Source organism: Dermacentor variabilis, chromosome 11 (genome assembly GCF_050947875.1).
Source record: "Dermacentor variabilis isolate Ectoservices chromosome 11, ASM5094787v1, whole genome shotgun sequence".
Taxonomy (NCBI): domain Eukaryota; kingdom Metazoa; phylum Arthropoda; class Arachnida; order Ixodida; family Ixodidae; genus Dermacentor; species Dermacentor variabilis.
Genome location: NC_134578.1, coordinates 112,423,331 through 112,449,896, shown reverse-complemented (window position 1 = coordinate 112,449,896; position 26,566 = coordinate 112,423,331). Strand labels below are relative to the sequence as shown.

Below are 26,566 nucleotides of genomic sequence, written 5' to 3'. Positions count from 1 at the left end.
GAGAGTAGTGTGCTCTCTTGGGCAAGCGGACATTGATTTCAAGAACGACCGGATAGCAGGCTACCTTCCTGTATTTCTTCCCACAATAGTTAGAAAATTATTTGCCATACACGGAATGAAGTTCTTATCCTCCGGACTATTGAGTCTTGTGGCATTCGAGATAGGTGCTGCGACACCACCACTCTCAGAGTCTGCGTTGCTACCAAAACGTTACGCAGCTAACGAAGCGTAAATGTTGTGCGTTAAGACCAGTGGTTAATGCGCCCGGCTGCAATGTGTACATTTCCACTTGGATGCCAGAGTAGAAAAGTAATGTCCTATACACGCAATCAATGAATCTGTAATATTGCCTGAAGGGCCGGCAGTAATAATGCAGAGAGTGCTACGACTGCTTGCTGTTCCTCAAGCCATTGATTTGGGCAAAGTCTGGTGATAAACCCTTGCGAAAGACATGTTGAGGCGGAGTTAGCAGCTAAGCATTCCAGCCTGCTGCACTGCTATCCCCACCACGTGAGATCTCAGTGCCTGGGGTCTGAAACTTCTTTTAGCCTAATAAGATGCTAATTTGGCTGCAAATCAGCACGCCTCTATGTTGAAACAATCCAGACGAGGAGAATAGACGTTACGGATACGAATAGTAGCCTAATAGTATAGTCTAACATTGTTCCAATCTAGTATTTGTAACCTTTGTTTTGTTACTTTTTTTATCTGATGATAAGCTTTTATGTGTTTTGTAGAGAGTGTCACACCCCTTACTCAATGCATTTCAATGTACCCGTAGGTATTGTAAATAGAAAGTAAATAATGCACTTCACTAATCTGCTTAATAACACTTCCTTGTCGCAAATTGAAGCGCTTCTAAGGTGCTTTGCTCAGGCTTTGGATATTCTAGAGAGTGAGACGTGGTGTTGGGCGAAGATGATTTTATGCTCGCCCAATGGCGACGCTGAAGCACGTGGCCGAACGCCTAGGAGAGAACGAAGATGACTCCGCAATGACATTGACGGCTGTCGTCTGCGTCAGCCTAACGCGAGAACGGAGGGATGGATGGACAAAGTAAATTCGGTCTTCAGCTCCTAGATGCTCTTGTGGTAAAAGAAAAAAATTATAAAACAAGGCATTCAGCTCATGACGAAACTGTGCCGATGTATGGTGTACTGTCTGAAAAGAACATGTGAAGGCAATGTATTCCTGTCTGCGGTGAAGTGGTTAGTTAATACGTTTTGGGATTGCAACCGGTTCCTGGGTAGGTATAACGTTACGCCTGTCAAAATCGCTACGACATCAAAGCCCAGTCAGCAGTTACACAGTGGGTTCCGCAACACCTTGTTATAGGTTAGACCTCCACAGTGCATTTTACTCCAGCTAATTAGTACAAAACCCGTTGTCCATAACATTTCACTTCTTTAATTATTGCGCGTCTTCCCGAGCAACCCGTCCTAGTAATAATGATCCCAAGCGCGTCTCGTACGACCCAGCGACGAATGAAGGAAAACAGGGAACAATAAAATAAACAGTTAGAAAATACTGCCAGATGCCACCAAAGTCAGACCTGGCAAGGTCCATTTTTTCTCTAATCAAGTTAAATCGCTTAAGTCTAAATTAAAAAAATTGAGTAACTCGAAAATTATCTTTGCTATGCACAAGTTTATTACGTTCGTGCTACAAACCAGGCTCTGGGTTCGCCTTAAAGTACAGAATGCGGTTGAAAAATTGTAGAGGCGTGCTGCAAGACTCAATGATACCTTTAAGAACCGGCAAGTGGACAACGACTGTGTCGCTGTAGCAGTTGAAAATCTTAGAAATTGCGCCTACTATTGCCTGCCACTACCGTAGCACAATCTTTTAATAGGAAAGTGAGAAGCGAACATTGGGCGCCGATTTCTGTGGCAAGAAAGACCATACGAGACGGTGCGCCAAAACATCGCCGAAGAATTGAGGTGTACAAACAGGACGCGACAACTGTATTCGTCGTACGTGGCGCTTATTCGCCAGCTTCGTGTATGCGCCTCCTTTCCTATTGTGGCGGAGTAATTAAACTAGCTTAAATCAAATGTTTATTTGTGAAAGAACAGGAGTGAGCCGCTGTGACCACCTCGATCCTGCGATAAACATTGTAAACTTGCTTGAATGATTTAGGAGAAGCGGGGTTCAAAGAATAAAGAGCACCTTAGTTTTCTTGATATTCCGATCTGCTTCCCCTTGAAACAGTTTTTTTTTGTGCTCCAATTTCAGAGTATTGGCTCAGATTCTAAGGGTACATAAATGCGAATAATTATGCGCGACATTGGTTTACTTTGCCCAAGAAGCCGAACACTTGAAATGGGGATCAGTATCTTGGAGTGTTTCAAGGAGGACCAAATCTCGCAGGACGCAGATGCCGAGAAGCAGTCGCTTCAGTCGCAGCTTGGCGAGCTGGCTGCCAGGTTGGCTGACGCCGCCCGCCAGATGGACGAAACGACCGATCAGCTCACCAAAGCACAGGTGAGGCACGCTGACAGCTAGAGGAGGAAAGCTGTGAAGCGACCCTCCGTCGTCCAAAGCAACATACGATTTATGGAAATGGAGGGGGGTGGGCTCACATTAACAGGACCCGCCAGCTTTTATTACACTCTAAGAAACGTTTACACCCTTTGGAGTGTATATTTGCCACACACCCATAATCGTCATCTGTCTTGCCCGCATTTCCTTTCTTGAAAACGCTGCGCTCGTTACGTTTCTGTCGCGAATGCTACGTCATGCTGATAACGCGCATGCCGTTCGTTAGTGGAATGTACCGGGCTCACCGCGTTAAACAAAGTAAATGCGGACAAGACAGATGACGTTTATTGTTGTCTGGGAAATATACACCCCAAAGGGTGCAACTGTTTTTAGAGTGTATGAGGTTGATCTGGACCCGCCGCTGGTGCAGCTGCCATATTCGCGATGTTCACAAAATGAGTGCAACCTTGGGACCGCGCCACGAAGCACTTTGTGTGGCATACGCGCATACCGTAAGAGTACGAGCGAATTCCGACACCACAGCGTCTGATGCGTAAGCGACAGGAAGAACAATAAAAGCGACACGAAGATATGGGCACAGAAATTGCGGATGGGCTAGCGCGTAGCCGCGACGTTAGATGTATGTTCGCGGTATTTCTGAGAGATGACTTCTTTCTGCATGTAGGAGAACGTACACCCATGAGCAGAACTATACTGAGCAGGGATTCCGCGAGAAAGCCGTTTTTTCCTCAGCCTGTATATGCAACATGAAATTGAGGACTGCAATCCGAATTTGGCATTGTGAACTTTCCAGCCTACTCGTCATTTTCAGTTTATGCATGCTAATTGCAAAGAAACTCTGCTTTTCGGAGACCCTCTGGTCCGGATACTTTTGCTCACGGGTGTGCATGAACATCTTCAAGGGGCAGCGGAAGACAACAAAGACAGACGGCAGGAAACACACAGGACACCGTTGAACTGGCAACTACCTTTATTAAAAGGCATACGCCCGCCCCCCCCCCCCCCCCATACACCAACTTAAGTACTACAACCTATCTTCACTTCTCCCATCAATGGCGTCATTGTCAGGAGCTTGTGGTTGTTAAATTTGTGTATGCCTTTTAATAAAGTTGTGGCCTTCTGTCGTTGTTGAGGTGCACTGCCCCTTCAAGATCTTCAACCAGTATCAAGTTGCCCAAATTTCGATTCTTATAGTTATATTTTTTTCTCTCTCTATACTTTAGAACGTACAGTCGCGGTTTTTGCTAGCGGGAACACGGGAGCAGTGGCATCGCTATGCGGAGAGCCCCACCATCGGCGACTAATAATATAGTCTTGCGGCGCATGCGCTATCAAAGCGATTGGCGAAAAGCCCAGCGAGTTGTCTGCCATGGCGAGTCGTCTGCCATAACTTCATGAGGCGCAGTTGGTGGCACAACGCGGAGGGCTGACACGGGCTCCCGTGTTCCCGCTAGCAATGGCTGCGGCGTCACATGTTTTCGTGTTCTACCTTGAGGAGGAAAGGTTTTTGACTAAATTGATAAACAGCTCAGTTTGCAGATAATTCCGTTTCGCACAGTCACCTGTATTGCTCCGTGCATAAGTATAAAACCATTTTTCCTTGCAATATAAATCACGAGCAGATGCAATTGTCGCTAGCTCTACATGCTTTGGCTATAGAACGAATAGGGAGTTAAACGAATTCAGCCTTGGTATTTAACATTTACCTTACTCCACAATCAGTGCGAGAGATGAAACGTATTTGGGCGATAAGAAAGCTCAGGTAATACGCAAAACGTTGCAGAAATGTGTAACATACTTCCCAAGATATCTAGTGCATCTCACAATTTCGGCGGACCTTGCCAATTGTGGACGTCGTACAGGCGATCGTATACGAGGAGTGGCGCGTTATGGACAGCTTGGACAAACTCCACTATACACAAGTGGCTCACGTGAGCTCTCCTTGGGAATGCAAGTCGGTTGTAGCAGACAACCGCAGAACGCCGAGGAATCACTTTAGCTTGAAGGTTGCACGTCAATTTTCCGTTTCAGGTAGAATGAAGTGTGTCCATTCGCGAAGGGGATGTAGACAAAGTCTGGCACCTGGACAGCAGCAACTCAGTTTTCCAACCAAATACTTGTACCGTCCTGAGCAGCATATAGACACGAGATATGTGATCTCAGTGCACAGCTTTGTCAGTTCCACGGGCGAGTAGGCTTCATGCGCCGACTATTTTTATTCCCAGGCACATTAAATGTTGCTGCAGCTCAAGTGAGGTAGCTCGGTAGGCCTGTTTCTGAGAAAATGTACTATGAGTGCAAATAATGGAAAACCTAAGCAAATAAACGTTTATTTTAAACTGTCAATGAACAACAATGGAGAGATACTACGTCTTAACTTGTCCATTAAGTAAGCCTACATTCGAGCGTCAGCTACGCGAAGCTTTACCAAGTTCATGCCTTACACGAAGATTCAAGCGACCACAAAACATGCTACGCACTCGTGATCTCTCTAGCAAATAATCACATCCTTGGCGAAGTGGCAGCTCACGATAAAATGTGCCCGCGTATCAGTAGACGACCGCTCGACGTTATCGCTAGCACACATGTACGCCTGCATTTCGTATCGGCGTATCGAAATAAATGATTTAGAAACGCACGTTTTACCTAAATTGCGAGTGCGTCTAATACAGTGGTCGTTCCGATTGCGGCACTGAAAAGAAAACGAGTCATCGGCGTGAGTAGTATCAGTTGGCTATCTGCCGTACCAAGCAAACAGATAAATTAAACTATTTCTTTCTGGTAGCAGTATATCAGCATACCGATGACGTGCTTACACTTCGATCTTTCCGCTTTACAGTAGCATTCAGCGTCACTGATGCCGACTGCAATAAAAACATCACGGAAACGCACACATATGGTATGTGGCTGCATTTACACCGCACACGTTTGCAAGCATGTACTTCGATCGCGGCACCTTTTGTTCCACACCAACCGCTATAAAGTGTTTGGCCGGCACAGGACATTCGCGTTCGCCTTCAACGAAGCACCGCGATATAACATATTAATCGAGGAAACATGTGATAAGCTCAAGCTGAGCATCGGCAAAGTTCTGGATCTATCCGCCAGCATTGCTCGACGGCGCCGCCCCATCAAGGGCATCGAAAAGGCGAATATTGATAACCCTTCAGAATGATATCCTACATAGCTGGCTATACGGGCCGAAGCAAGATCTAATGAGCGACATAAATCAAGGGAAGCGAGCGTCTCTCATTTCATCGTTACTTAAGTCAGCAGAACAGAAATGCTAGGAAATGTTAGGGGGAGTGAGCTGTTGGTATTTAGTACAAATGAACTAACGAGGAAAAATGAAAGGGGCACAGAACTTGCCGCTGGCGACAGTCGAACCTGCAAACTCAGAATGATGTGTATGGTTATCTACCAATGAAAACTTTGTTTAGAGCAAAACAACAGACACGAGAAAGACGACAGGACAAGGCGCTACAAGGCACCTTGTCCGGTCGTCTTTCTTGTGTCTGTTGTTTTGCGCTAAACAAAGTTTTCATGGATTCGCACCAACTAGCCCGCCAACGCATTGTGGGGGTTTTCTATCAATTGAACTCAGAATGATGTGTAAAGTTATCTATCAAATGAACCCGGTTGTTTCTTGTGTATCTCCATGTAGCGCACTAAGCCTTGTCGAGATTGTTGCTGTGCGCATTGGATTGCACTGCAGACAACACAGCCTTTGTTTCTGTCCCTGCAGGAAGAAGTAAGCTCGTTGCGAGGGGAACTTCTAAGTGCTCAAGAGGAGAACGCACAGCTGATTCACCAAGTGAGTATAATGTACTGAAGTACTCTTTACCGGAAGCTGTGCTACTCTGAAAAAAAGAAACACTCAGTAGCATTTGGTGCCACAGAACTGAGGTCTTTTGATAAGGACCAGCGAGCCCACGTGCGTGGCTGCTTGGGCTTAGTCCTACACCCTTAGTCAAAGCTGACTAAATAGGGAAGGGCAGTTAGTGCACCGTGCAATGACACCGTTTCCTCAACCATTAGCCTCTAAATGATAAACCAATCGTCCCTTTAGGACAAGCTGTTACACCCCCAGCATTTAGTACTGAGGAAGCCAACAGTGTCCCCTTCGACGCACTCCACTGTGGTCGGAGTGTTTACTTTTACTTCTACTACTCAGACCTACTTCTTTATGCGTGGGGCCAACTCTTTCGTCTTAGAAATGCCCTATGTGGGAGTGACTTTTCAGCTTTTATGCTTCGAGGAAATGACCATGTGGAACCAGAACTGCCTGGGTTTGTTTTGTTTGAAGATTGTGTGAACCTTGTAGCACAAAGGAAAAAAAAATACTTGAAGAAACCAGTCTTTTTATTCAGCGCCTGGTTTTGAAACTGTAACATTGTATTTTCTACAGGAGTCAACGGCTTTCGTTGAATGCTGCTGGAGGCGAGAGATATGTTGCAAATACAATGGAAAGGACCGATCTACCTTTTAGGGGAAAAAATCCAGGATAAAGATGTTGTGTGTGAGCACCCATACTATGAAGCTTCTTTCAGAAATTGCGACACCTTTTGTGGTGAACCAAAACGTGTCGAAGACGTGTCCTGCAAAAGACCCAGTAGGCCTAACGCGGTCACTCATTACTACGCTAAAGAGGAATTATAGAAACATAGAGTGCTTCCGGCAGAACTGCTCGAACACCTTTATTGTTCTCATGTGGCCTCTGTAAAATACGCTACGTCAAACATAACAGTCCAGCACCTTGCAGAAAGCCTGTCGTAATATAATCGAAGAGTTTACGACGTGTTCAAGAGTGTGTAAACCGTTTTTTTTTGGTCGTTTGAGGTATATTAATTTTGATAACATTAGGTCACAGCAGTGCTGCCAACATCCAAAGCCAGCTTTCCCCTAAATTGGATTAAGAAATTCCCTAGATTTCTCTAGATTTTTGTAAAATACACTTCTTCAGTTTGTCAATGTGATTTTTCTAAAGATATACTTTTCTTTATATGCAAATAAAATGAAAATTTATAGTTTAAACTTATTTCCAAGCTCATCTTATATATTCAAATAATGAAGTGGCTGCACTCAAGCTGAAAATGCAAGTCTTGCTAACACAGGCTCCTGCTTAAAACTACATTCAGAGGACAAGAGGTTAGCACATTTCTACTCGCTCCATAATAATAATAATAATATTTGGGGTTTTACGTGCCAAAACCACTTTCTGATTATGAGGCACGCCGTAGTGGAGGACTCCGGAAATTTTGACCACCTGGGGTTCTTTAACGTGCACCTAAATCTAAGCACACGGGTGTTTTCGCATTTCGCCCCCATCGAAATGCGGCCGCCATGGCCGGGATTCGATCCCGCGACCTCGTGCTCAGCAGCCCAACACCATAGCCACTGAGCAACCACGGCGGGTATCGCTCCATAGGCAAAACAAATTTCAACAACAAAAATCCCAGATTGACACGGAGGCTTATTTGAATTCTAAAGCAGATGGCACTCGACTACACCGTATTGCAGAACATGTATAAATGTGAAAACAGCTTGTCCCTTCACGACACCAGTACAAACTGACTGCAATAAATTTTTCTTCCATGCTGCGATGTACCGACGTACAAGCATCAAGTTTGCGCGCTCACAAGTCAGTTGCAACGAAGCGCGCAGATACGCGGCCAATTTTAACGCGACAGCTTTAACGGCCCCCGTGTCGCAGAAAATCCGGTGTCGGCGTCCGATGCCCGGTGAGCGAATAATCATTCCGAAGCATGCATACCGAACAACGCAGGCCCTCCGTGTGGTCTACAGGCGTTACTGAACTAACTGAATTTCTGAAAACAAAATCCGCCTGAAAAATCGTAAAGAATGAGTTACGCACAACCTACAGACATGATAGCGTCGGATTGTAATTTGAATATACATGGAAACATGTTTTTTTTTTCATGTTGAACTAAAACGCAATCCCCTTTTCCCGCATATCTACCATACACAGAGTGGTGCGCTCCGCTCTCTTGCTTGCAACACCATCCAGATGGCGCTCGCTTCCGCGGCGGCGGCGCGCGGAGTCGAGGGGGAAAACTCACTGACGATTACGATACTCTTTCAACCGAAATTTGAGCGTAGCTCTATAATTATTTTCATGCCGCGATATATTTGATGGATCGTACAATCTGTTTCGTGCGGCATGTTTCAAAAGGAGCGAAGTGCGCCGCGACTGCATCGCTAATCTGGGGATGGCGAAAGCCAGCGGCTGGGTGACGCGTGGGCGCCATTCACAGCAGGAGCCGCCGCCGACATACCTCCCACACGATGCGCGCTATGGTGGTGCCATCTCGTAGTCATCGTCGCCGCAGTACGCTTTCCTTCTCACATCTTCGCCATACCCACCTCCCCTTTCCGCCTCATGGTTCTGCTGCACCTTCTTCTGCGCTTTCTTCCTCGCGTATTTCATCCCCCGCTGTGCTCCGCATTCTTTTTTTTATTCCACTGCGCTCGCTCGCTCGGTTACGCCGACGCTCGCCGCAGGAGCGGGCGCCTCTGAGCTGCGCTCTAAAGAAAGGAAGAACCTTAAAGATCGCCTTCGTGCATATAGTTCGCCGCCAGCGTTTGCAGTAAAAATTACGGTTATACAAGCTGCAGTTGCCGGGAAACGCGAGAAGCAGTCAGGGATCTGTTAATGCTCTCGCTTTCCACTCTTAAATACGAAGCTTAAGTGTCCTCCCAGCATCCCGATTCATATATGCTAAAACTCACCCAAACACGGGACCGCTGGTACTCTACAATGCGAGTCTGTCGCTCTGCCTATGGATGGTAAATTTGAGAGCATAGAAAGCGACGCAATGCCCCGTTCGCCTAGTAATGCTCAGCGCTAGTTACAGTGCTCAGCGATTGGAACGCGACACTCAGACAACACGTCAGACGGTACATTCTTGCGCCACCGGTATGCGCGGGGAACACTGAGATGATGCGTTTTACGTCATATCTAAGCGAGAATCCTTTTGATGCATCGTAAGTGCATTGGGCCTCCTCAGCGATCATCCAGCGATCACCGGTGGCGCAAAAAGCGCCGGCCGCCATGCTGTCTGAGTGTCGCGTTTCAATCGCTGAGCACTGTACGTGTGTCCACTTATGCCGAGATTAGCAGCTGCTGCTTTGTATGACATTGCAGCATTAGTTTCTTTTGTGGGTTACAGATGAATGCTTTATTTAAAGGGGGACATTCATATCTTGTCGGTTGCTTGTAGACAGGCGTTCACTGCATTAAAGGACGATGACATACCAAACTTCGCCTGCCAATGTGAACGCAATTTTGACTGACTGAAATGAAAACATGTGAGCACTTCCACGTATCGGTCATTGCCGCGCCGGAGAACTGGTTTTACAAGCGCCTGAGTTTGCATGTCATAGAACGAATTTTTCTCTGGATTTAGAAAGTATTTTAAAGCAAAGTCTGTAGTTCCCAGGCCTGGGGATATATCCCTATGGTTCGCAGCACTCCGTCATTGATGTATTCCCCTCGGAGAACTGAGAGATTAAAAGTGCCGAAGCTGTATAACGAGTCCTCGCGCTCTTGGGATGATCTAGAGATCAGTATGCTGGCTCACGGCCTCTACGAAGGTAGCGTTGCGACAACACCACGTCGAAATTTACCGCCCGCTACCGTAGAGGTTTCCAGTTCACCACCGACATGGAGGTGAAATAACACGACGTGAGAGTTGGAACTCACGCAATAATGCTTTGAAAACCACGCGCAAGTGAAATTCTCTATTGGAATAAGCTGTACAAATGATAACACTAAATTTACAATTTATCATCATTATGTTTCTAAGAAGATTGGGGATTTCGACATGCCTTGCATTATAATTTGACATCGATCAAGCTGTCGCGTGCTGGCCATCGCCACCAGAAAACCGTTGCGGAATGGAGTCCCCATAGCATCTTATAGTCCCCATAGTCCCCATAGTCCCCAATGCAGCCTACATAAATGTAGGCTGCACTGTGAACTACATCTCATGCCTCCCATGCATCTGTCCCTGTCACGTCGGTGTCGCTGGAAACAACGCAGCACACACCATGACATCGGAGGCCTAGATCCGTGACACGCTCATGGGTGTCCCGAATGAAAGCCTTCTGAGGAAGCTTCGGTATGTTTCACGTCTGCCAGCGTCACACCTTTTTGGTGTCTCAAAAGCGCCTTTGGGAGTAACAGCCACCCCGCTTGGTCGTATGTTCACTAAAATGTGTTGAGTACAGACCACTATGACTAATCATTGCCGGCGTGCCACGTAGTGGTCCACTGGCGATGATGCGTGTTGCTACGCCAATAGCTACGTCGTTGGAGGTATCGTTTAATATTACTTTTTGTCTCTCGATTCATCGGGTGTAGAAGTGAAGCTTTAGTGCATGTAACGAGACGAACGAACGTAGTTTGTAGGCTATTACTGGATCTTGCCGATGCGTGTTGGAGTTAGCCGGAGTTGCGGGACACTTAGAGAAATGAAGGCTTCTTTCCATTATTAACAGGACTGGAAACAGGTAAAATAATAGTAAAAATCTCGTCATTACGGGAGGCAGCAAATCGGTCGTTGCGATCCTCGGCAAGAACGTTCCTCTCTTCCGAATGTTTCTCTGCCTTATAACTCCTTCAGTCCGTCGGGGTCGCGGCATTTTTAGTCAGCTATCGAGCCCGTACAGGTACCGTCGTGTACATCCAATCATGGGGCCCGTGCAGGTGTCGTCAGGTTCATCCAATTTTTGGGCCCGGGCCCGTGAAAGCGGCGTCATGCTCGTCCAATGGGGACACTTCGTGGGTTCTATTCTCCGATGGCCGCCTCCGTCCGGCGTTGCCTGTTTGCCTGGAATGCGGTAAGCTGGAGCGGACAGTTCGTCTTGAACGACATTACAGTATGCAACCATCGTTTCCCGTGACAAGGGTCAGTGACCCCAAACGGTGCCGGCTTCCAGCTGCTATTTTGGTACGCGTGACGAAATGGGAGACAAAAGCTCCACACGCGGCACATGAAGGAGGGACAGCCAACGTGTCTGACGAGTCCGATGTCATGGTCGACGTGCACCTTTGCATCATAATTGCCGTGCAACGGCGACTGGTTGCGTTCGAAGAACTTGACCAATACTCACTCTATAGTGGTCCGTATCTAACGGTACTCCTAGCCCCGGAAGTTCTGAGTTGGCGGTGAACTCAATTCGGTGGCCTTGAAGAACGCCGATGCAGCTTGTGGTACACTGGCGACGAGCTTCGTGTGACAAACTGCTGGATCCTGTTCCATTGAGAACGAAACAAGAAAAAAAAAACATAGCGTTGCCCCACGTGCCAGCGCAGGCTCTTGACTCTCGACTCGCCACGCTCTTACTATATCACGCTTAATCCTGTACGACTTTTTTTCTTCAAGTTTGATAATGCAGATCTAACCACCTTTCTAAACAGCTTCCCATGTCTTCTGGAATGCCGACAAGGCCAGAGTGATATTGTGGTTGCAAATAAAGCCCAAAGAAGTTTCACAAACAATGAAAACTACTATTATAACCATATGCAAGCAATGTTTTCAAGCTACGAGGGTAGCTCCCAGCCCATAATAATACTACTTACCTCGTTATTCAAAGGAAGGATAGTAATACGTACAAAAACTAAAGGCTATAAATATCCAGTGCTTCAGCATAACATTTGCTGTTTAATTTCACGAATAGCCTGCTCATACTGTGTCATAATGGACTGCTTATCGCTTCTACTGATCCCACTGAACAAGCTCGGCAACTCTGCGGATGCTTAATCAAAATTGCCGCAATTTGGATGTCATTATTCACAACGCACACTTGCGTTTCCGGCAGAAGTTTCCTAACGTTTACTCAAGTTTCTTTCTTTTGCCTGTACAGGACACACCTTAAAAGAACAATAAATTTAAGCTTACGTAACTTACGCACTCACAAGAACCTTTTAAGAAAACTGCGCCTGCTATAATCTACTCCCACGCACGGTTAATAGAAAACTTAGACCGCTGCCGCCATCAACACACACGAGTGACCCAGTGACAGTCTGTTGGCTTCCGTCTGCACAGGATGCGCGCTAAGGAACTACCGGCACTTCTCAGTGTTCTCACTCACTGAAAACCAAAGCGCTTAGCTTTAACTAAGCACTTACATTTTTAACATGGCCTAACTAATACGCACACTGTTACAACATTTCTTTGAAATAACCTTGACAATTGAATACCAATCACCACATTCATGGTCCATCTTTTGTGATTTAAAGGCAGCTCTCCAGTGTCTGCTGTCCCCTTTCAACCACGGACCAAATGTGCAATTAGTCGCAAACATCCGACTACTCCACCATTACGCAATCGATAAGGGACACAACATCATCTACCAGTGGATACCGGGTCACTGCGGAATTTCGGGAAATGACAATGCGGATGACGCTGCCCGGAAAGCCCATGATGGTGCCCAGATTGTACCCATACCGCTGTCAAGAACAGATGCAGCCACAAGTCTTCGCTCCCTCGCACGCGAGCTTACGCTAACTCTGTGGAACACCAGTGAATTCACGAACAGACGTCTTCACAGATTGGATCCAAGTTTACAACTCTGTCTTCCACCAGGGTTGCCACGAGCGGAAGCAACACTTCTGTGCCGCCTATGGCTCGGCGTGGCATTCACGAAGTCCTATTCCTTCCGCATTGGAATGGTCGACAGCCCTGCTTGCGACACCTTCGGCTGCGAAGAGACGATCGCGCACCTCCTGTGTGACTGTCCACGTTTCAATGTGCAAAGAAAAGTGCTCGTGACCGTGCTCGAAAAACTGGACAATCTCCCCTTCACAGAAGAGTAAGTTCTAGGACACTGGTCCAGACGGGTTCGGGCACTTAAGGCCTTAAGGGCTTTGCTCAAGTTCTTAAGGACATGTGAATTGTGCGAACGCCTTTGACTATTGTTGCGCGTAACATCGCGTTACTGTGTGCATCTTTCTAGTTTTCTTTGCGCTTCCTTCTGCTTTTATTCCCTTTACCCCTTTCCCCAGCACAGGGTAGCCAGCCGGTATTTACACTGGGTAACCTCCCTGTCCTTCCTTCCCTTTTGTCTCTCTCTCTGGACTGTTGAAGTCACTCGCAAAAAAAAACCCTAACTACTCATTAATGATCACTTCGCGAAAGTGAAGCATTACTCAAAGTGCATCTTCGAAACTTGATAGCTCCTCAAACGAAAACCTAAACAATGCTCATAACTTTTGAAAGAGACACTAATCTAAAATCGTGAAAATTTCTGAAATGCTCAAAAAATAGACAAACTAGTTTCCTCGGAATCCTGCCTTTAGTTGGTCGCTCCGATACACTCACAAAAACTATTTTTTGAGCCTGACTTGAGATGGTCGCACCCTGGAAGCTATTCTGACTATACAGGAACAAAAAAAAAAAACGACAGACATTCTATCGCCTCTTTGCAGACGTTACAGACTCCTGCCAATCTGCGTCCTGGCGACGTGCTTTCATAATGACCTCGTCTGGCCGCTTCGTCTCTCCCTACCACCTCGTCTCGTCCCGCCTCCTTGCGCTCCCTAGAAATGCATGTTGCACCACGAAAAGAACAACGGAACAACTGGGACCACAATCGCCCCGTTCCCTTTCCGCGTTCGCGAAGAGTATGCTTCTTTGAGTCGTTATGTGCGGTAGGCCTGACGCGCTTGAAGGGCAAATGTCGACGGTGATCGCACACTTTTTTCTTTGTGCACGGATCTTGCTGCTTGACGCTTCCCATTTTCTTCTGCTGCATAATACTCTCTACCGCCTTCCGATCTTTACAGCGCCTTTTTTATGCAGCGCTTTTTCTTCGAAGTCACTTTTGTGTCATCTTCTCGCGCCTCGTGCTGGCCGTTACATATCTCGTCAGCCCGCATTACTGCCTTATCGGCACACTCTGAGTGATTTGTACCTAAATCTTCTCTATCTTTGCCTCGACTTCGCGACTGCCGGACAGCTTAACCGACTCCAGAGCAATGCAGCCGTCTCTACTTCAGCTACGCAACTATCTTGGGAAAACCAGCGAGAAAAGTGAGACGCAAACACGACAGAATGAAGAGACACCACAACGCTGCAATAGCAAGTGACATATATTTACAAACATGAATCAACCCTCGAACATCAAACCACCGACGCATGCGCATTGCTCTTAGCATGGTACGAATTCTTTACATTGATGAACACACCGTTTTGCCCTAACTACCTCATATTTAAATTCTGCCTTTTAGAAAAGCTATCTCTTTATCGCTCAGAGAGATAGATGGAACACTGATGCATTTTACTTCCTCTTGTATACTGATACAGAACGCCTCAAATATTTCTTATTCATAATAAGAAATATTAAGAAAAAGAAAATAAGAGAATAAGATAAACAAGATAAAACACACAAGAACAACACAACAACGCAGAAGAACTTTACAATTAAAACACAAGAACAAAATAAACGAAGAAAACAAAATAAGAAAAACAAGACGACTCCGTCACCGTCTTGTTCGCGGTGTTCCCATTATACATGTATACCAACTCGCCCAACTTTGAACTGAAATCAAATATTTCTCTTTCGGTTTTCGGCGTGCCCCTGCCAAGAATCGTCGCATTTTCAGAAAAGTGGTGTGCAGTCACGCTGACGGCAAAGACGACAACGAAACACCAAGTGACCAGCTCCTTGAGCGTTGGTCAACGCACAATGCTCGCGCATCCGGTCTTTGGCGCGTCGGCAAGTTGTGCCAATACAGACCTCACCACACTTCAAGAGGATCTTGTAGATAACATGTGTCGCGCACTTAACGTATTTTTTCAGATGTTTGGTTTTGTCCGCTGCTTTCTCCTTTCTAGCATTTTCAGTGCGCGTGCACAGTGCTGACAGTCGGCGGGTTGGAGTTGAGCGAAATTCAGGGGGACTTAGAGAAATGAAGATTTACGTTATCTATGGCACTCGAAACAGGCAAAATAAGACTGGTGTGTTTCCTGATGAGCTTAAGCGCGGTAAAGCCATTCCAGTTCTAAAATAAAGGTGACAGCACATTACTAGATAACTACCGCCCTATTTGTATATTACCTTCTTTTGGCAAAGTTCTGGAGAAATTAATCGAATTGCGTCTAACCACATATCTCACTAAATTTAGTGTTCTCTCTTCATGCCAATTTGGCTTGCGTAATGGATACTCCACAGATTTGGCACTCAGGCTTCTAAGTGACCAATTAAAAAATAATTGACGATGGTCTATTTGCAGATTCAGTTTTCATCAATCTAACAAAGGCATTCGACTGCTTAAACCATGTTATCCTTTTTGCTAAGGTTGGGGCTATCGGTGTTCGTGGTCTTGCGCTCTCACTATTAAAAAGTTACGTATCAAACAGAGTTGAGGTTGTGTCTATGTCTAATGTCTATGCCAGAGAACAAACCACTAACATTGGCGTCCCTCAAGGATCCATCTTAGGAGCACTACCGTTTTTGATTGATATCAATGACCTACCTAACTGTTTGTCGTCTACTCGGCATTATGTATGCTGATGATACTACCATATTTGCCTCTGATAAAAACATGCCACTTCTTATTAACAAGCTAAATACTGATCTAGAGAATGTTTTAAGTTGGTGTTATGCTAACCTATTATCTATTAATGCCACCAAGACTAAATTTGTTGTATTTTCATCATATCAACTCATTCGGCATCCTCCCCTTCTTTAACTTTTGGCTCACACTCTATCTCTGCCAGTCCATGCTCATCTTTACTTGGGATTTCTCTTGACTGCAACTTGAAATATAAAGATCACATTCCTCGCATCAAAAAGGAAATAGCACACGGTATTCGCGTTCTAATCAAAACTCGTCCCTACTTTACACATAACACATTATTCTCGCAATACCACTCATTCATTCACTCATGTATTAACTACGGCATATTATGCTGGGGTAACACTTATAACACTCACTTGGCATCCCTCCAGGTAATTGAGAACCAATCCATAAGAATTATTACAAGCAGTCCACGCTTTGCAAATGGAAAATCACTACTACATAAAACATCCTAACCATTTCAGAACTCACCAAATATATTCTGAGGATTTTATTCTGTAAATATATGACTAAGGAACTACCATCGATCTGCTTCTCACCTTGCGACCTGATAGCTCATAGTCACACTGTATTTGCACTCAATAATAATTTCCGTCTACCTAAAGTGCGAACTAACTATGCTCAACAGATTGCGGAATTTTCCTCGATATCGCTTTGGAATACTTTACCACTGTAAGAGTTGTCGGACGATCTCGCCGCTGCCACCATTCGTACGGGTTCAAGGTCGTAGAGGGGAACTTGGGAGGAACTAGGCGAACTAGTATTTACATTTTAAACAAGAGCTGCATTCGACAGTCGAGTGTGGCTTCTAAATGGAGCACGCAAGACGAAGCATACAACATGCGAGCACGAAGTTCCAAACACATTGGTTCTCGAGCACGAGCACATTGCTCATGAGCACGATGACGAGCACATGACGAGCACATTGACGAGCACGAGCACATCCTAGCAGGCGACGAACAGTCGCTTATAAACACTCCGTGCTCCCTAAATCCCTAGGTGAGGGAAACGGCAGTTCACCGCCGATTCACAGCGTCAAACCTCAACGCAGTCGACCCGCCGGTTGTCCATAATCTTGTCTTGAAAGGCGCGTCTTATTCCCCGAGCTGACCCCCGCAGCGTAGCCGCTGGTTGTCCATTGTCTTGCGCCCTGTAGTCGCCCCGTGTGTCAGCAGACTGTGACGAATCCTGGGGCCCACGTACCACAAAGCACCCTTTTGTTAGGGAGCCTCTTATTGCAGCAGAGAGACCATGAAGACCCGGCAAATCAACCAACAATACACGGGGCGCCAAACGTGGCCCGCCCTGCTTCCGTCGCCGATTCTCCGAACGAGGCGCATGGTGGATTAACGCTGCCGTAGTCCGCAGTTCTCCGAAGGAAGTTCATGGTCGGTTAGCGCTGTCGACCTCGCTGGTTCTCTGAAGGGCGCCACCACCACGGGTCAATCGAAGCTCCTACAGCCGGCTGAGATAGTTTTGCAGAGCAATACCCCTGCAGGCCGATCCTAACACCACCTATAACCAAAAATGCAAAAATTGTACCAATTTAAAAGAGAACTAGAAACATTCATAATAAATACTTCCTGATATTGTCAATTTCTTCTCATTTTATTCTGTTTCTTGATATTGTCATGTTGTTAACAAGTGTTCTTATTATTTATATGCTGTAAACATGTTTTTACATTACTCTTAGCTCTCATTTATAGTACTGTTGCCTTAAACATTGCATAACATCATAAGTATCTTTAACAGGAGGTCCCGATACAGTCTTTGACTATGGGACCTCCTTATGTATAGTACGCATATGTAATTATCTGTATTTTTACTAATGAATAAATTATGACATTACTAAATAAATTATGTATGAAATTACTAATGTTCGCTCATGTTGTATGACGGTGCGTTTGGATGATGCCACTCCTTCGTGGAAGACGAGCACTGGGCGATGCGTGCTGTAGTACGTGATGTAATAAGACAATGTCACGTTTGATAGACCTCGTAAGTAGACGGAGTAGATGAAGCTTCGTCATATTGATGCGAATCATTATCAACGGTGATCAACCGTATTGTGGTGCTGGATACGTATGGCGCGGCAACGCGGGCCGTATCTTGAAAGCGATCGTGTTACGGGACATACGGACGGATGGACCTAGGGTTTTACTGTTGAGTAGATATAGAAATGCTGAAGCTGTTTTAAATAAAGAATGTGTCCTCTAGTGGTTTCACGGGGATCTTAATCTGTAGAAGCCGGCCCCAAATATCCTGTCTGCATTGTTGGTTTGTCTACGGCGAGTGTTCCTAGCAGTAGAATATAGTTTCTGGATGCTGTCTCGTTTTCGCAGCTGGAAAGCATGGATAAGCGTGTGTCTGACACTAAAGCCGAACTGAAGGCACAGGAGGACTCGTCAAAGCAAGAGACGGCTGCTCTTAAGGTGAGAGAAACCTTTATACGGTATGTCCCAGCTAATGTTAGCCAAGCTGTAAAAAGGGAAAAAAACTATTTAAAAATATGGTGCAAGATACGATAATAAGAGCTACGGTGTTTGGTCATGAGAGGTGTGATGACCGAAAACTGTAGGTATTATGATCGTATCGTATCTTGTACCGTGTTTTTCTAATCATTTTTTTACCATGCAGCTTGGCTAACCTTAGCTGGGACACATGTATTGCCAAGGAGGGCTGTAGATACGGATGCCATTCCAAGCCCTGTGTAGCATTTACTGACCTCAAATATTACTTCTATCAAAAATTCGGTAAGAGTTTCTGTTTTACATATTGTACTGAAAGGTTTGCCAATACTTCTGTTTTGTCTTGTTATTTGGAAAGGAATTGAGTTGGTAGGTGGAAGTATGTCGAAGCTAATAATCTTGACACCTCCCGTTTTACGTATCTTTCCTGGAAATGAGTTACAATTATGGAGTTCGTTAAATGACCACCACTGTCATGATTAAGACTACCAACCACTTGTCCTCAAGTTGCTCCATTCTGTCTGGCGCACCCCAGGGCACAGGCCTTGGGCGCTTGTTATAGTAAATGAACTAACAGCTTATCAGCCAGTAGACACAATTAGAATTGTCTAAGGTGGATCGTCGTGTTTTCGGCTATTACATAATTCGTATATTGCGCTTCCGACCTTTTTGGGGTATTACCGAGTGCGCCCTACTGTGCGCCCTGATTTTCGCCCTGATGTGCGACCTGATGTTAATCAGATTGATAAACATGAAACTAGGGAAGAAATAACTGTATTTCGGGAGCGCCATGATAAATGTATTTTAGGTTTGTGAGTGCTTTGACGCTGCCATAATGAACAGCTTTATGCGTAATGACGCTTTCTTCGATGCTTCGTAGGGCTACTAAAGTATTTGCTGTTTACGAAGAATCATGAATATCTAGTGTAGCGGTGGCGTTGAGTTAGAGCATATGCCTCGCGTGCAAAATTGGACCGTGGTTCGAATCCCGGTACCGCGTAATTTTCCGCCGGATAGAGAAAAAAATCCGCGTGTTGATGAAATTGCATAAACAGACCTGGAGTGCGGCCTGATCCCGGTGACCAGAACCGGCGACGCACCCACTCACCAGAGCAGGATTGGCCACTCTGGTGCAGTACTTGGACACAACCTACTAAATGAACGTAACATTCAAACCCCGACCCTCAGCCCCCAGCAGCTGCGAAGCAACTGACCACGGCGGCGGTCAGGCCTGCGAGGCAGCAGAGGGTACTAAGAATCAATGATTCCGGACCGGCCGCCATTGCAATCTGAACCTGGCAACGTTTACCGTTAGAACGTTATTTAGTGAGGCGAGTCTAGCAGTGTTATTGGAGGAATTAGAGGGCAGTAAATGGGATATAATAGGGCTCAGTGAGGTTAGGAGGACAACAGAAGCATATACAGTGCTAAAAGGGGGGCACGTCCTGTTCTACCGGGGCTTAGCGGAAAGACGAGAATTAGGAGTCGTATTCCTGACTAATAAGGATATAGCTGGTAACATACAGGAACTCTATAGCATTAACGAGAGGCTGGCAGGTCTTGTTGTGAAACTTAATAAGAGGCTGGCAGGTCTTGTTGTGAAACGCGTCTTGTTGCTACGCCCCTACATCCAGTCAGGATGACCAGGAAGTCGAAATCTTCTATAAAGAGGTGGTATGGCCATGGGTGACATCAAAACAAAATACACTATACTGATGAGCGACTTCAATGCCAGGGTAGCGAAGAAGCAGGCTAGAGACAAGTCAGTGGGGAATACGGCATAGGCTCTAGGAATAGCAGGGATGAGTTATTAGTAGAGTTTGCAGAACAGAATAAAATGCCGATAATGAATACCTTCTTTCGCAAGCGGGACAGCCGAAAGTGGGCGTGGAGGAGCCCGAATGGCGAGACTAGAAATGAAAGAGACCTTATACTCTGCGCTAACCCTGGCATAATACAAGATTTGGACGTGCTCGGCAAAGTGCTCTGCAGTGACCATAGGATGGTAAGAACTCGAATTAGCCTAGACTTGAGGAGGGAACGGAAGAAACTGGTACATAAGAAGCCAATCAATGAGTTAGCGGTAAGAGGGAAAATATATAGATTTATACACTACCAGTGGCACCCACGACAATAATGGAAGAGGGAATAGTTTAGAGGAATTGGAAATCCCACAAGTAACGTCGGAAGAAGTAAAGAAAACCTTGGGAGCTATGCAAGGGGGTAAGGCAGCTAGGGAGGATCAGGTAACAGCAGTTTTGTTGAAGCATGGTGGGCAGATTGTTCTAGAAAAACTGGCCACCCTGTATACGCAATGCCTGATGACTTCGAGCGTACCGGAATCTTGGAAGAACGCTAACATAACCCTACTCCATAAGAAAGGGGACGCCAAAAACTTGACAAATTATAGATCGATTAGCTTACTGTCCGTTGGCTACAAAATATTTACTAAGCTAATCGCAAAAAATCAGGACTACATTAGTCTTCCGTCAAACAAAGCTCCAGGCAGGATTCCGTAAAGGATACTCAACAATAGACCATATTCACACTATCGATTATGTGATAGAAAAATGTGCGGAATATAACCAACCCTTATATATAGCTTTCATTGATTACCAGAAAGCGTTTGATTCAGTCGAAACTTCAGCAGTCATCGAGGCGTTACGGAATCAGGGTGTGGACGAGCCGTAATTAAAAATACTGAAAGATATCTATAGCGGCTCCGCAGCCACCGTAGTCCTCCATAAAAAAAGCAACAAAATGCCAATAAAGAAAGGCGTCAGGCAGGGAGATACGATCTCTCCAATGCTATTCACAGCGTGTTTACAGGAGGTATTCAGAGACCTGGGTTGGGAACAATTGTGGATAAGAGTTAATGGAGAATACCTTAGTAACTTGCGATTCGCTGATGATATTGCTTTCTCGGAAGAGAACAGTAGAGAACAGTCTCGGAAGAGAACAGTCTCGGAAGAGAACAGTAGCTTACGATAGGTAGCGAGGCACTGGAAGGGGCAAGGGCGTACATCTACTTAGGATAGGTATAGACCGCGGATCCAGATCATGAGGCTGAAATAGTCAGAAGAATAAGAATAAGCTGAGGTCCATTTGGCAGACATTCTCAGATCATGAACAGCAGGTTGCCATTATTCCTCAAGAGAAAAGCGTATAACAGCTGTGCCTTACCAGTACTCACATACGGGGCAGAAACGTGGAGGCTTGCGAAAAGGGTTCTACTTAAATTGAGGACGACGCAGCGAGCTATGGAAAGAAGAATGATGGGTGTAACGTTAAGGGATTAGAAAAGAGCACATTGGTTCAGGCAACAAACGCGAGTTAATGGCATCTTAGTTGAAATCAGGAAAAAGAAATGGGCATGGGCAGGACATGTAATGAGGAGGGAAGATAACCGATGGTAATTAAGGGTTACGGACTGGATTCCAAGGGAAGGGAAGCGCAGCAGGGGGCGGCAGAAAATTAGGTGGGCGGATGAGATTAAAAAGTTTGCACAAACAACATGGCCACAATTAGTACATGACCGGCGTAGTTGGAGAAGTATGGGAGAGGCCTTTGCCTTGCAGTGGGCGTAAGCAGGCTGATGATGACGATGATGATGATGGTGATGATGAATATCTAAGTGATATCAGACAGAGTAACTACGATATGGTTAACAGCTGATCAAATTTCCAAGTTTTCTGTACCGAACAAGTGTCTTAACAAATATCCATGTTTTCATGTAACATTTAAAGAAATTCACTGACGATACGCGACACCCTAATCGGTAATTTGAGCGCAGCTGTATACGTGTTTTGATTTGGCGATATATTGGCTGGCGCAGACAATCTTTCTCTCGTGGCGCATTGCAAACGGAGCGAAGTGTGGCGTGACTGTCTCGAGAATCGGGAGAGGCTGCGAGTGGATGGCTCTTGGGCGCGATTCACAGCAGCCTCCACAGACAGACCTTCGCTCATGCATCGCATTCTTTTTTTTTCATATGTGGTAACAGTAGACGCGCTCGGTGCATGCCTTATCGGTTGCGCTATTGCTGAACAGACGACACAGGCTACTCTGGCACCATCGCCTAGGAATCGTCGCCGTACAACACGTCTTACACGGCACTACGCTTTTCTTTAAACACATTCGCCACACCCTACTCCTCCGTTTTCCTCCTCGCGCTCCCTTCCCTATAGCCCTCTTACATCCCCCACTGCACTACGCGTTCGCTCTTTCATCCTTCGCTGTGGTCGTTCGCTAGTTCGCTAGGTTATAGGTGGTAGAAAAATTGCGCGCGTACACGGCTATTTACTTTTATGATCTATCATTGACTGTACATTTGTAAGGAGAGGAGGGTCAATTTTAGAGCGACCATTGTAACTTGTAGCGCGTGTTACCTCGGCTGTCTAGATCTAGCGGCGCTTCGTAACGCACTCGCCGATGTCTGAAGGCAAAGTTCTAAGCTGCCGGCGCCGGCTAGCTATTCTTGTGCGGCGTGGTACGCAAAGGTCGTGAAAGAGCGCATCAGGTCTGCTGAAAATGTTGTGCAAGAGCCGAACACAGCCGTTTTAACAGGAAATCGTTCAGGGGCTAAACGGCGAAGGCGCTGGGCGCTGCGACTTCTCCGTCGTGAACTCTGATTTGTTCAGCATTTAGTTGTGATATTCTGCAAAAACAGAGAAGTATTCCAGAACTTTTTCACATTGATGTCCAATTTGCTCACGAGCTGAATGGATACACCGTTATGCTGAAGCAGCAGTGGCATTATTTTATAAATAATTGGAAGGTAGTAATGTGCATCGCCTGGTACCAGGGGCGTAGCCAGGGACGGTGGAACTTATGCGGCTTCAGCCCCCCCCCCCCCCGAAATTTTTTCGTGTTGTCAATGCACCGCCGACCAAAGCAAGCCCCGGCGCCGGAAATCATTCTAGATTTTGTCTAGAATTTCTTTTTCCTTCTCGAAAAGACATTTCACCGCAAAAATTGCAAACTCCGGCTGGATTTTATGGCAACGCCCATGCACTGGGTTTTGATGGCAAACGGGCTCACCGCGGCATCTCGCGGAGGCCGCAGAATCTACGGAGCGCATGGATACCAATCCCGAAACTTTATGGGTATAAATCTCATAATCTTTTGATGTGAAAGGTGCATTGACATTACCAAAGTAGTGCTTTAGATTTTCAATTGCGGAAATTTGTAGGTCTAACGCTGTTATAAACATTTGACGCCATAAGTGCATGGATTTTTCTAAAGTCTTCCATTGGAACACACAACGGGTGAAGCCAAATCAACACACTATTAGACAGGTTGACAAAGCACGCAGCGAGGTCCGATGAGACGAAGCATTGTGGTGGTTCATTTGTGCCGTCATGTCACATAAAAAAATTTTTTTTTTCACCTACGCCACAGCATCCATGTTAAGACACTAAAGCCAGCCAAGGTAACTACTTTCTTTTTTTTCTACTTTGACTTTTATTCGCGAGGACACTTTGAGCCAATTTTTTTGGTCCTGCTACCTTACCCGTGAGCTGCCAGAGCCAGCCGTAGCGCATACGTTTTTCTCGTGTTGTCCTGACCACCGCGCGGCGCACTTCGATGCGTGTTCGGTTTGCCCTGGCCGAGTGGATTTTCGCCTGGCAGAGTTTTCAACGCTTTCTGGCTAGCAGACGAGAAAAAGCAACAATAGTCGCTCGCCGCCATCACTGTAGGGACTCAATGGATTGCACCACGTTCGCTTGAGGGCAACCTCTGCGGAAAATCTTGGCTCGCCGGTGTAGGATACCGAGAAGTATCCATATGGTTCTCTGTGGACCAAGCGTCTCACGTTTTCTTTCTTTATATTCCTTCTGTAGCCACATTAGGGACTTTCCTTCCATTAGATATTTTCCTTGGAGTTTGGTAATTTAGGTGCCCCCGCCCCACAAAAGGAAAAAAAATGCATTGTTGTGGCGCAGCGAATTGTTGCATGGTGAAAGTTCGATTTTGTTACTTCTTCCTTTGCGGAAAGTAATGGCCACGGGACGCTTCAGTTGCCGGATACTCTTATTATATTATTGCGATAGCAATTATATGGACACTCCAAGCGCATTCCTGCCGTCACCGTCTCCCTCATGTTTCGTATAAAGTCCAAGAGCGATAACATCGTTACCCAGCGCCGCATGCTGTATGTGCGAGTGAAAGCGTATGGGAAAGGGGGGGGGCTGGAAAGGGTAAGCCGACAATGGTGACTCAGTCTTATGTGCGCAAAGGAGAAAAGCGGAGAGCAAGCTAGTCATCTTCCAACGCGCGCGATACATCGGGGGGAGTGGATGGAATGGGGGCGGTATCTAGGATTCTGTGAATCTGTGATTGCACAACATGTTTATTTGCTTCGTTTGACGCATTATACACCGTGACTTTTTCTAAGATACGTACATTTATTGGACACTTATACGTATATTTAAATATATTGCTGGGAAATTTTGCGTATACGTGCACTGAACTTTGTTTCCAGGGACACTTTTTTGCCCTTTATCAAGCTCTATCTTCGCATTTGTATATCCCATTGTATCTTCGCATTTCTAATGTACGAAGGCGAGTCAAATGAAAATGAGCCTACCCACCCCGCGCAATAATGGTTCGGTTCATTATCTGCGAGGCATGTGCGTAGAAGAGAGGGATGTCTCATAAACAAAAGGAACACGCATGTGTGAGGATAAAGGTTCTGTAATGCTCTGACACATTCGGTTGAAAATGGTTGCGTAACATATTGGAAACTCCAAAAGTTGAACAGCGTGGTGCCTTGAAGTATTTGACTGCTGAAGGTATTTCGTAAAAAGAAATTAGTCGCCGTATGGCTGCCGTGTACGTTGAATATCGCATTTCACTGGCCACTGTGAAGCGTTGGAGCAAACGATTCAAAGGAGGACGTGAAAGTTGCAAAGACGATCCAAGACGGGAATAAAGCCATCGTGAAATCACCCTTAACAAAATTGCAAAAGTTGATGAGGTGATGAGACAAGAACGGAAGATAAGCATCGATGTACGGGCAGAGCGTCTGGCCATCAGTTCCTATTCGGTTCATGCCATAATTCATGAACATCTCTGTCATCGGCTTTTATGTGCGCAATGGATGCCCAAGATTTTGAACCACCGCCAGAGGACGGAGAAATTCGGCGCTGGATTGACTGATCTGATCCGGTATCGCAATGAGGGTGCCGACTTCTGTCTGCAATTGTGATCGGGGACGAACCATGGTGCCACTACTACGAGCCTGAAACACGACGGCAAAGCTTACAGTGGAAACATTCGAATTCACCACGCCCAAAGAAAGCCAAGGCCATCATTTCCGCCGGAAAGGTGTTGCTGACTTTTTCTTTCGATCGTCAGGGACCATTGCGGATTGAATTTGCTAAATCTTGAGATACTATCAATTGTTTCCGATCCTGTGAAATGCCGGAATGGCTGCGTGTTGCAATCAAGAAGAAACGATGTGTAAAATTGACGAATAGGCTCATCTTGTTCCACGACAATGCCCGTCCCCACATCGTTGATGTATTCAACACAAACTGGCAACGTTCAAGTGGGAAACGCTGCAACATCCGCCTCACAGCCCAGACCTGTCGCCTTGCGAAATCCACATTTTGCGCAACCGAAAAAAAGAACAGCTCAATGCAACCCCATCCGTGTCAGACAATTACGTGAAAGAGTCAGTTGCAGGCATTTTGAAGCAGCAACCCAAGGAATTTTATGAGAACGGAATCACGCGACTCCTTAGTCAATGGGACAAACCTCTAAATGCTCACGAAGACTACTTCTAGAAAAAGTACCCCGTTTGTTATATATTCGCATTGGCTCACTTTCATTTGGCTCGCCCTCCTATATTTTGCAGTACTCCTGCTTTTTATACGTGCTCTCTGTTGCTACGATAATTTCGGTGCAATTACTCACGACTGGTAACAGCTGCTCCTGCGTAATACATTGGAACAAATGCCAGCGTCATCGATATTTTGCACTGGCC

General features: G+C 45.9%; 2 protein-coding genes across 2 annotated transcripts in view; both read left to right on the top strand.

Moving 5' to 3' along the window:
* Positions 1 to 12,584, top strand: part of LOC142563433 (uncharacterized) — a 148,208-nt gene extending 135,624 nt beyond the window's left edge. The window contains exons 7-9 of the mRNA XM_075673988.1: positions 2,371 to 2,484; positions 6,248 to 6,316; positions 12,573 to 12,584. Of these exons, the coding sequence (XP_075530103.1) occupies positions 2,371 to 2,484; positions 6,248 to 6,316; positions 12,573 to 12,584 (195 nt within the window). The remainder of the gene's footprint in view (positions 1 to 2,370; positions 2,485 to 6,247; positions 6,317 to 12,572) is intronic.
* Positions 12,585 to 18,453: 5,869 nt separating this feature from the next.
* The window catches only part of LOC142564063 (centrosomal protein of 290 kDa-like), a 32,047-nt gene continuing 23,934 nt past the window's right edge, over positions 18,454 to 26,566 (top strand). The window contains exon 1 of the mRNA XM_075674885.1: positions 18,454 to 18,540. Coding sequence (XP_075531000.1) covers positions 18,460 to 18,540 — 81 coding nt within the window. The 5' untranslated portion in view covers positions 18,454 to 18,459. The remainder of the gene's footprint in view (positions 18,541 to 26,566) is intronic.